Here is a 12,302-nt window from a genome sequence, read left to right as displayed (position 1 = left end):
GAGTATAGTGGAGAACAGATTTTAACAAGTTAATTAGGGTATATGCCAGTAGTAACAACAAACATGTTTTCAATGTTGACCCATCTAGAAAGGCTTACACTGATCTATCTAAAATTATTTATTTGTGTGGAATTTAACGTCATTAGTTAATTCAAAATATAGCTTCATAACAACATATTCAAGTTTTATGATTTAATAAATGAATACTGAATGTACTACAAACATCAGAGGGCACTTTCTGAAACAGTTTATCATTCCAGTTGGTAATAAGATAAATTATGCAAAAGTTCAACATGTTTCAATGTTATGTCTTTCTCTACCATGTCATTCCTTATAGGTGAAACCTGTCAAATGAAAGATTCATCACGTTGCAATGTTGCTATCAAATACTTGGCCGACACATATCCAAATTTTAAAGATTGTTTCTGTATGGAGAGTTTTGATTGCGATATCAAACGTTCACTGGTGGAATCCTGCTTCCGTAATAAAGGTAAGCATTTTGCATCCAACTGATTTGATATTTGGTAGTAAATGATATCAACAGTTGTATAAAAAATGGCAACAACAAGAACGCAGAAAGACATGGAGGAACAGCCATTCTTCTGCATGCTCTTGTTTGCATAGCAAAGGCCTTCCTTCGAGAATTGCATGATAGTGCTTGAATAGATCCCACAATTGCCTCTTAGGAGCATATACAGAACGTATAACTTTACGGGGAGCTACACTTCAGATAACCACGACCGTGCCCTTACATTAAGGTGGAGTGGATTCCTTGTGGTTTGCCAGATACCAAGCTTTGTTTGCAATTGTCAGGTTTAGGTTTCTTTCTGAATGTGTTTAGCCTGATTGAACTCTAAAATGTGATTCTTAATGTAAACACTTCATTCACAGAGGTCTTATCTTATCTTATGACTCTTTGATCGAGCTACTTTAATTCTGTGCAAGGTTTATGTGATGTAAGCAAGGGAGACGATGGGGCCACAGTAAGAAACATAGGGTTGGGAAGAGGCAGGAGAAAGTTGGAGATTTGGTACTAAGAGGTACAGTGAGAAAATAATAAAAATCTGTGCACTCATTTAACCCCTTCGCTGCCAGGACTTTTCCCCTCCCGTGCCGAGCCTTTTTTGGGCTATTGGGGCAGTTTTTACTTAGGCCCTCAAACATTTTGTCTACATAAGCTATTAACACCAAATTTGCGTCCTTTTGCCAACATCCTAGGGATTCTAAAGGTACCCAGAGTTTGTGGGTTCCCCTGAAGGAGACCAAGAAATTAGCCAAAATACAGCTAAAAAATGGGAAAAACGGCTGCAGAAGGAAGCATGTGTTTTTGTCCCCTGAATGGTTTGCGGTGCTAAAATCACCATCTTCCCTGCTTTCAGGAACAGGCAGACTTGAATCAGAAAAACAATTTTTTCAAAACAATGTTGGCATTTTACTGGGACATACCCCTTTTTTACTATTTTTTGTGCTTTCAGCCTCCTTCCAGTTCGTGACAGTAATGGGAGTACATTCAATGTTGGATATCAGACAGGTAAACATTTCTGAAAAGTAGACAAAATTCTGAATGCAGCAAGGGGTCATTTGTGTAGATCCTTCAAGTTTTTCCTACAGAAAGTAACAGCTAAATTAAAAAATAAAAATAAAATTGATGTGAAAAAAGAGCAATTTCCGTCCACGTTTTCTTCTGTAACGGGGATTTATAGGGCTTGTAGATTTATCAAGAACCCTAGGTACCCAGAGCCAATAAATTAGCTGCACCTTACCGGGTATACAGCAATTCAGTTGGTGAAATATAAAGAGTGAAAAATAGGTATCAAGGAAAACTTGTATTTCCAAAATGGCCACAAAATAAGGTGTTGAGAAGTAGTGGTTATTTGCACATCTCTGAATTCCAGGGTCCCCATAATAGCATGTGAATTACAGGGCATTTCTCAAATATATGTCTTTTTCACACACTGTCTTACATTTGGAAGGAAAAAATGTAGAGAAAGACAAGGAGCAATAACACTTCTATTCTGTGTTCCCCCAAGTCTTCCGATAAAAATGGCATCTAACTTGTGTGGGTAGGCCTACTGCTCGCGACAGGAAATGCAACATGGGTACATCACATTTTTACATTGAAATCTGATGTGTTTTTTGGAAAGTGTCCATCTGTCGATTTTGGCCTCTAGCTCAGCTGGCACATAAGGAAACCTAGCAAACCTGTTCATGTTTTAAACCTAGACAACAAGGGAAATCCAGGATGGGGTGACTTGTGGGGCTTACACCCGGTTCTGTTACCCAGAATCCTTTGCAAACCTCAAAGTGTGGCAAAAGACACTTTTCCCTCAAATTGTGGTGCTGCAAAGTACTGGAATCTGAGAGGAGCCTCAAACTTCCTTACACCCATTATTCCCCCAGGTCTCATGATAAAAATGGTGCCTCACTTGTGTGGGTAGGCCTATTGCCTGCAAAGGTAAACTCCCCCAAACACAAAATGAACACCTCACATTTTCCCAAAGAAAACTGACCTGTTTTTTTGCAAAGTGTCTAGCTGTGGATTTTGACCTCTACTTAGGGAAACCTAGCAAACCTATACATTTTTTAAAACTAGGCACCTAGGGAAATTCAGAATGGGGTGACTTGTGGGGCTCTCACCAGGTTCTGTTGCTCAGAATCCACTGCAGACCTCCAAATTTGGCAAAAAAAAATTTTTCTCACATTTCGGTGATAGAAAGTTCTGGAATCTGAGAGGAACCACAAATTTCCTTTCACTCAGCATTCCCCCAAGTCTCCCAATATAAATGGTACCTCACGGCTGTTGGTAGGCCTAGTGCCCAAGACAGGAAACACCCGAAAGCAGAACATGGACACATCAATTTTTACATTGAAAACTGACATATTTTTTGTAAAGTGCCTAGCTGTGGATTTTGGCCTCTAGCTTGACTGCCACTTAGGAAAGCCTAGCAAACATGGACATTTTTTAAAACTAGACACCTCGGAGAATTTAGGATGGGTTGACTTGTGAGGCTCTCACTGAGTTCAATTACCCAGAATCCAATGCAAACCTCAAAATGTGGCTTAAAAATCACTTTTTTCTCACATTTCGGTGCTGCAAAGTTCTGGAATCTGAAGCGAGCCACACATTTACTTCCACCCAGCCTTCCCCCACATCTCCAAATAAAAATGGTACCTCACTTGTGTGGGTAGGCCAAGTGCTCGCGACAGGAAATGCCCCAAAACACCACATGGACACATCAAAATTATCAATTACAAAACTACCTGTTTTTGTGGGAGGACCTGCGTTTTTAGTCCTGAGCTCAGCATCCATCTCGAGAAACCTACCAAACCCAGACATTTCTGAAAATTAGACACCCGAGGGAGTCCAGGGAGGTGTGACTTGCATGGATCCCCCAGTAATTCGTCAGTAAACCCTCATGTTTAGCTAACAAATCATATTTTCCTCACATTTCTGTGTGGGATCACCGCATCGGCACAAATTTCCAACCACCCAACATTCCCTTTAGTCTCGACATAAAAATGATACCTCACTTTTGTAGGTGGGACAAGTGCCAGTGAAAGGAAAGAGCCAAGAACATGTCAAAATTGAGGGGGAACCAAAGCGGGTCCAAAAAGGCAGTTTGGAAAAAAAATGTTTTTAGGCTGATACCTGGAGCAGAATTTTTATCGGTATAGATGCAACAATGCTGGGTGGTTGGAATTTTGTGAATTCCTGCAGATTCTGGAAGGTTCCTGTTATAATTTATCATAAGTAATGTTTTGTATAAAATGTAATTCTTTATTTCCCCCTTCCTTTCATTGTATACCCACCTGCCCATAGGGATCCAAGTGTAACATTCCATTCCTCCCCATTTTCCCCTTGTCTTCCCAGTTGGTTCCTACCAGCATTCTATAACTGTTGCTGTGACAGTTGACAGCTGTGAGGAGAAATGCTCACTACCGGTTGTGGCTGGAGGCTGTTGTTAATTCATCTTGCCAATAAATTATTTCTTAAAGAACATCATCGGAGTTAAGGAACATTTTATAATACTTCCATCACAAAAATGTGGGGAAAATGTGGGATTTCAAACAAAGTTGGAGGTTTGCAGGGCATTGTGGGTAAGAAAATGGTGCTGGGTGCATGTGAAGCACACCACCCTGGACTCACTCAGATGTTTAGTTTTCAGATGTGTAGATTTTTCTAGATGGCTGCGTCCCAAAGTCCAAAAGGTGCAGCCCTCACCATTCCAAGTGGGACGATTTTGAGAGTCAGCCAAGCTCTGATGGCCTAAATGTAAAACCAAAACCCAAAATAATCAAATGTCTTCTTGCTTGCTGTTAGGATTAGATCTCTTAGTGTGCGGGGGGAGAGCTAAAATGCTGTTACCCCCTTCAGTTGGGATAGAATAAACATGCCTACACTGGTTAGTAGCCACCACCCAACTATTTTTATTTTTATTTTATTTCCATGGCATCTAGTAAGGTTTCTGCCCTCCAGGGAGTGGATCGGGGGGTAATTGCCCCATCTGCTCACCGGTGAGCAGAACAACTTTGTCCCCATTTATTTGGGGTGGGGGTATGGCCATACCCTCACCCTCTTTTTTTGAAAAAATATATTCTCCTGGTCTGGTTGGCTTTCTGCCCTCTTGGGGACTGATGGGCCTTACAAAAATAGGCCGATCTGTCCCCAAGAGGGGCTGAGATGACCAATAGTAATGTGCCCCCATGGCGAGCGACTCTTGCCCCAGGGGCTACCTACCCAACCAAAACACACACACACACCAATCCCTGGTGCATGAGTGGTTTCCTCCCCCCTTGGGGGAAGTTGGGCCTAATAGAAATAGGCCGATCTGCCCCCAAGGGGGCAGAAATGGCCTAAAATAAATTTGCCCCCCAGGCTAGTGACCCTTGTCTAAGGGGTTGCCCCCCTTTTGTGAAATTATCACAAAAAACCCTGATGCCTAGTGGTTTCTGCCTCCCTTGGGGGCAGATTAGCCTAATAAAAGTAAGCTGATCTTCCCCAAATGGGGGCAGAAAAGGCATAAAACTATTTTCCCCCCAGGGGAGCGACCCTTGCCCAATGGGTCGACCCCCTTTATTGTTTATATATAAAAATAACAAACTCCCTGGTGTCTAGTGGCATTCCTGCAGCACAATTGCTATGTGATCGTGCTGCAGGAATGCTCAAAGAGACATGAAAGGAAAAGCTTTTCCTTTCCTTTCATGTCTCTCCGATCTCCCTCACCCCCAGATCGGAAGAGAAATGCTTTCATTTCTCTTCCGATCCAGCACGATGGGGCGACCTTTGATGAGGTCAACGCACGGTCGCGAGCTGATATCATCAGACGTCACTTGGGGATGCCAGGGGTGGTCGGGTGGAAGTGAAAGCAATTCTCTTTCCATTACTACCCAGGGTAGGGGTGGGGAAGGCCCACTTGGGGAGCACTAGAGCTCCCCCTGTGGGCCAGGTGCAGGATGAGCTAGTTATGTCCTCTGCACTCGAGTGCTGTGGCCGAGGACGTAACCACCTCGTCCGTGGCACTCAAAAGGTTAAAATGTCGAACAATATGGATGACATCTATGATATCTTGTGCCCTTTCTTTGTTCTCAGAGGTAGGGCGGGTAATTAAAAATCTACGCTAGAGCCCCAGTCATGTTCAAAGCATGGGATAAGATGCACCCAATTGAGGTTTCCCTAGGAACTCCCCATTCATCAGCAGCAGGTGACTCTCTGTGGGGGAAGGAAGAGGGACAGGGGATGGAGAAACATGGGTGGATTGTGGGCACAAATATACAAAAAAAGCAGCACAGGGCAAAATTTTGGGCAATGCTTTGCTGATCTGCTATGCCAGAGGTATTAAGAATCATCACCCTCAATGTGAAGGATCTGAATGTGCAACCAAATCAATCAGAAATTAAATTGTAACTACAATATTGAAAACTCTAGCTTCGCTTGCCTACAAGAAACTATAGTGAAGTTAAAACATGTAATACTGTCACACATTTGGTCGCCTTATTGCAGTTTTTTGCATTAAAAAACTAAAGATATATTTAAAAAAGAATGAAAACCTTGGATATTTCAGTACAAGAGGGGATGCTTCGGAGGGGAATATAGTGGTTGGAATCTGCAATTTATAGCATACATTAATAGATAGTCTGCCTCTGTCCTACTGAAATAACACATCCCACAAGGTGATAGGTCAAGTAATATCTTTGCTGTAAGAGTTTTAGGTCTGGGAATATGTTACCCAGGCTGTTCAGAGAGTAAGGTATTAGTATGTTGATAAATAGCATTCTTCCCATTTAGAGCGCGTCCAACAAGTAGTCTTGTTTTCTTCTCCTTAACCATCCTGTGTGTCATGTGCATCTTCAAAAAATTCTCCTAATTTCAAACATGACTCTGACATGCTATCAGGGGGTTGAGCGCATATTAATTTGGGGTTTGCTTGTGCCTCACCTTGACAAGGATTGTTGTTGCTGCTTGACCAGGACCCACACCCCAGTCAACCAACAGCCTTATTTCTTACACCTCCCAATACTATCTTAGCACGTTGCATCAAGAGAAGTAATCTGGTCCCTTGTTTAAGAAATTGACTTTTATCTCCTGTTGAGTCGTACTTGATCTCATTGTTTGTGTTTGCTGATGGATATGTATTGTTATAATGATGTAGAGACTACTGGGATCTGCCCATGATTGCACTACCTGTACTGGGAGGCCAATCCAAATTAGTATGGCTACTACACATTTCCTGCTGACCTTTACAAATGCAGGTATGCCCCACCTCTCCCTTGTCTCAGCCTAGGAAGGCTATACAATATGTAGATGCACCTCTGTGACACCTCCACACTCCCTGTGTGCAGGCTGTCTGAAAAGCATGCACAAAGCCCCAACTGTCAGTCTGCCCAGACGTGGATTGGAGGCAAGCTGCAAAACGCCAGAGTCATAAGCACAGATAACTGTGCAGTTTCTAGAAGTGGCATTTCTGTGATAGTAATAAAAAATACACCTCCACCAGTAAGCAGCATTTCTCATCACTATCACAACCATAGCAAACCTGCCTACGCTACCCCTCATACATCAGAAAAGACCCCTTACACATAAGGCAGGGCATCTCCAATGCAATCCTATGAGAAGGCAGCACTCACAGCAGTGAGACCCCAAGTTAGGCTGTTTGTCACTACCGGGACAGGCCACGCAACCTGGCACATGGCACTCTGCCCATAGGGCTAGATAGAGCATTCCTTAGAGGTGACTTACATGTAGTAAAAGGGGAGTTGTGGGTCTGGCAAGTCAATTTGGATGCCAGGTCACTGTGGCAGAAAACTGCGCACACAGGGCGTGCGCTAGCAGACCTCTGATAGGTTTGACAGGCTACTTCAGTGGGTGGTGCAAGCAATGCTGCAGACCCACTAGTAGCATTTAATTTACAGGCCCTGGGTATAGGGACACCACTTTACCAGGGACTTATAGGTAAATTAAATATGCCAATTAGGTATAAGCCAATCATACCAATTTTGTAAGGGAGAGCACATGTACTTTAGCACTGGTTAGCAGTGAAAAAGTGCTCGGAGTCAAAATGTCAGCCAACAAAGGTCAGAAAAATAAGGAGGCAAAAAGCAAAAGGTCTGGGGAATGACCCTGTAAAAGGGCCAGGTCCAACATGACCCCCTACTAGCCTAAAGCCAGGGGAGAACAATCAATACCTTGATGGACTTCCCTGCTTAGGGCGATAGAACCAGGACCCTGGCCCGCAACTGCAGGGGCATGATCCAGTTCTATGCCAATCTGAACCCAGTTGAATTCCTCTGTCTATGGTCCCAAGACAATCTAAGCTAACCCATGGAGGTATCCTAGTTGTCTGCGAACAGAGCGAGGTCCCAGGCCATCCCAGGGCCTCTGGTCTCTGAAACCTCTCTGAGTGGGGGGCGGTAGCCCCACATGCATAGTATCCTCTCTCCTTTTGACCAGTTCGGGAATTACCCCCTGCCACTGGTCTTCTAGCCTAGGGACTGGTCCCATAGCCTGAATAGGGTCCAGGGGAGAGTCTCTCCTCCAGCCCCTCCTTCTAGGGTTCCGCTTCCTCCTCCGAGGAATGGTACCCCAGAATCCAGAACTGCCAGGGCGCTGGTTACAGTCGCCCTGGTCATCTCACCCACCAGTTCAGAGGACCCCCCGTAACTGATCTCCCATCACAGGGTCCTTCCCCTCTGGTTGAGCCGGGGTCAGGGAAGAGCCTTTCTTCCTCCTGCCCCTCCTACTAGAGTTCTGCACCCTCCCATCAGGAGTGATACCCTCATAAGTAATGGTAGAGAGACTGGGGTCAGCCTTTTCTACCACCAGGTCAAGGGAGCTACCCCCGCCTGGTTCTCCAACCTAGGGATGGTACCCTTGGGCTGGTCATGAGTTAGGGGAGCATCCTCCCTCAAACCTTCCCTTTCAGGAACTGAATCCCTGGGGACTGCATCAGTAGGGATGCTGGTTAGAGCAGTCTCTACTCCCAGATCTAGGCGGTTGCCCAGAATCTGGTCTTCCAACATAGGGATGGTACCCTTGGGCTGGACAGGAGTTAGGGGAGTGCCCTCCCGCAAACCCTTCCTTTCAGGAACTGAATCCCTGGGAACTACATCATTAGGGATGCTGGTTACAGCAGTCTCTACTCCCAGATCTAGAGGGTTGCCCATGACCTGGTCTTCCAACCTAGGGATGGTACCCTTGTGCTGGACAGGAGTTAGGGGAGTACCCTCCCTCTAACACTTAAAAGGAACAGGCCCTCATCAAAATCGCAGGCCCCCAGAGGGGCCCATTTACTCATGGAGAGGGTGCCGACCACCCCTCTCCCCCAGGGGCACCGCATGGTCCCCGTTGTGCACACAGGAGTGCCGGGAGCCCCCATGCTCTTCCTTTAGGCGCAAGGAGTGCCTCTTCTACAGAAACCAGGTACTTTTCAGGAAATATTGGCTCCAGGAGCCTAGTATAGACCTTGGGGGGTTTATAGGTTTCCTACCTGCTTTTCTGCCATTACATATATGTGCTGATGTTCCTTTTATGGGCATGACATGCTGATAAGTATTTTCATGACTTGTGATATGATCTCAAATGTTCCTTTTATGGATATATATGAGGTATTCATGACGAGTGTATAGAATTCTTACTGTAATTCCTGACTACTGCTTATGTTTAGTAACTTGTGTGACGTTCTGACAAATGCTAAGATAGCAGGGTATTACTAATGTGTAATGTTGGTCTAATTATGTTTGTGCAATACACTTTATTTTTACATAGCTCAGTGTTTTGTTTACTTTGTAGTGTACATTTTGCGTCAGGTGTGTTGTGTGTGTTATGCAAATACTTTACACATTGCCTCTGGGTTAGGTCTGACTGCTTGTGCCAAGCTACCAAGGGGGGGAGCAGGGGTTATCTTGGATGTGTAACTCCCTTGCCCTGACTAGAGTGGGTGGGTTCTGCCTGGCTTAGGTGCATACCCTAGCCAACCACAAACCCCATTTCTAACACCTGGGCAATCTGGGGTGACTGGCCAGTCCACTCGCAGCAGCCCCAACCTAGACGCCCCAGACTCACCCTCCCTTGTGGCGAACCCCTACTTCCCAAACCTGTGCCTCAGGGACCACTCAATTAGAGGTCTCTGAGGCAGATCACATCTGAGCCCACCACATCAGTCACAACCAGTTGAAGTGAGGCCCTGCAACAGGATACACAGGACACCAGCACCCCTTCCCCAGTAGCTCAGGAGCCCCCACACAAGTGAGGACATCCAACCGGACATTCAGCCTGCACTGATGCCAAGACCACTGCCAGGAAGTGAGCCACGTCTGAACATACTCCGTTGTGTGTCACAGCAGCACCCTGTTGACTGTCCACTGTCATAACATCTTTTTAACATGGCCATCATACTGGACAATGACTCCCCACAGGTGGGCTAAGTACTCTGATGATCCCACTCGCCATGACCGCACTCATCAGCCCCTGCACTTGTATTATAAAAATAAACAACTTTGAGCACAGTTTCTGTCTACGTCTTTATCTACCATGAGTACAAAATATACATCCATAACATATGTAATAGGAAGACCATTGATCTGCCAATTCCTGTGACAGTGCGAGAAGGGGGAGCAATCAGTTACAAGTTCTGTAATACAGTTGACAGCACCACATCTAAAGTAATGGGTTCACCCTATACCCACATTGAACACACAACCCTGGTAGCAGCCCTGCACATGGCACACATTGCTACTGGTTGCATATCATGGCTTTGACACATACCTGTATGTCAGTGAAAGTATTATTGAATCAGCTCTGGTCTTGATTCAGCTGCATACTCGATATTCTCCTCCTCATCATTCTCCATGTCCCCTTCATCAGCCACTTGCACAGCTGAGCCCTTCTCAGCATCCAGTAATGGGATGTGATGTCCGAGAGCCAAATTGAGTAACATGCAGCACTCTACAATGACCTGGCACACTTTTGCTGGTCTGTACAGTAGGGCAGGCACCTGAATCTGGCTTTCAGCACCTCAAAGGCACGTTCTGCTACCTGTCGGGTCCTACCATGGGTCTCATTGAAATGTTTTTCTGCTGCTGTAGTCAGATGCCTGAGAGGTGTCAGTAGCCATGGCAGGGTGGGATAACCACAGTCATCTGTGTGCACAGAGGTAATAGGCATATTGAAAACTGTAGGTAAATCTGGAAGGTTGTGTAAAGTGTGCAGAATACAGAAGCACACTATGACACAATACATACCGATGAGACAGGCATGATCCCTTTGCAGTGGTGCCACCTGGTGTGGGATGCTGCTATTCTGCAGTATGTAGGCATCGTGCACTGACCCTGGGAACCTGGCAGTCACTTGAGTGATGTAGAGGTCTGCGAGACATACCACCTGAACATTGGTTGAGTAGATGTTTTTAAGGTTCCTAAACACCTGTTCACTCCTCCTGGGTGGCACCAGGACAATGTGGGTCCCATCAATGGCTCCAATCACATGTGGCACACGACCTACCACGTAGAAGGCTGCTTCACAGTGGGCAGCTCGTCACATTGGGGGAACCTGATAAAGCTGCCAATGTGTTTGAGTAGGGCACATGGGACGCTCTTCCTCTTCAATACGTTACTGAATATGGAATGGGACATTCCGGCAGCCCAGCCACTGTAATTTGGAAGGATTCTGAGGCAAGGAAGGGGAGGACAGCCAACACCTGTACTGTGGATGTGATGGCATTGGGATGACCGATACCAGGCTGCAGATCCGGTTCCAACAGCCTCACAAGCTCCATGATGGTCTGACGGTTGAGCCGATAACACTGGATGACGTGCCTCTGTTTAAGGGTGGCAAGATCGATCAGGGCCTGTAGACAGGAGCATTCCTCACCAGCATTTTTCCACTGTACCTGGGAATAGGAGGGAGTGGCAATCATTATGTACATAAAGGTCTGTGTGGATGCAGTGGAGCTGTGCACAGGTCACTATTTAACATCCATGACGCACCTCATTAAACCCCTCTGTACACATTGTAGAAATAATATAGCAGCCGCCTGTCCTGCATGCACAAGACAGAAGGAAGTGAGCGAATCCCACCGGCATAAGACGTCATGGAGGTAGGTGGTCGTTACCGCCGTGCAACTCCTCATTGGTTAACATGGTTGCCTATGGGAGACATGAGCCAATGGTGATCACCGCCGGTGGTAACAGTGATGTCCGCAGCAGCCGTGACTGCCATTTCTTGTGCTCATGTTAACTTGACTCCTGGCACTCGTGCTGAGAAGGCCTCCACTGCGTGTGCTGCTGTGTTCTGCCAAGATGCCATGTGCTGCAGGGGATAGGGCCCCAGCCTTCTCATAGGAAGAACTTGAGAAGCTTGTGGAGGGTGTCCCAGTTGTATGGGGCACTGGGCAGCAGGTGAGTGCACTATGATTGTACTGTCTGTGAGTGGTACAAATGTGGATGGGGGCCTTGGGACGAGGATGAGTGACTTGTGGAAGGACCTGGCTGAGGGCTCTAAGGGCAAATGGAAGGATGATTTGTGCATCTGTTCAGGGGATGTGTTGTGTCCAATGAAGTCCCTAAGGTGCCACGCTACATGACTGTCTTCTTTTCTCCGTGTCATCTATGCAGGTGAGCGTCCATCAGAAGAAGGGGATCTGGCATACCATCGCCAAGCAAGTGCCTTGGGCGTCCTTGCCCGGTGGAGCACCCTCTGCAGGAAGTGGTGGGAAGACCTGAGACCCTGGGCGAGGAAAACTGGTGAGGCCCAGCTGGGGACATCCCCATAATGAGGGAGGGGTGCCCGTCAGACCCTGACCCTCCTT

The 12,302-nt window shown here is 46.1% G+C and overlaps 1 protein-coding gene across 1 annotated transcript in view; it reads left to right on the top strand.

Moving 5' to 3' along the window:
* The first annotated feature begins 321 nt into the window (after nt 1–321).
* The window catches only part of GFRAL (GDNF family receptor alpha like), a 436,092-nt gene continuing 424,111 nt past the window's right edge, over nt 322–12,302 (top strand). Inside the window, exon 1 of the mRNA XM_069236626.1 lies at nt 322–490. Within this exon, the coding sequence (XP_069092727.1) occupies nt 322–490 (169 nt within the window). The remainder of the gene's footprint in view (nt 491–12,302) is intronic.

The sequence above is a fragment of the Pleurodeles waltl genome, chromosome 5, assembly GCF_031143425.1.
Source record: "Pleurodeles waltl isolate 20211129_DDA chromosome 5, aPleWal1.hap1.20221129, whole genome shotgun sequence".
NCBI classification, from domain to species: Eukaryota; Metazoa; Chordata; class Amphibia; order Caudata; family Salamandridae; genus Pleurodeles; species Pleurodeles waltl.
Note: the sequence above shows the minus strand (reverse complement) of the source record. Positions and strands in the feature narration are given on the sequence as shown.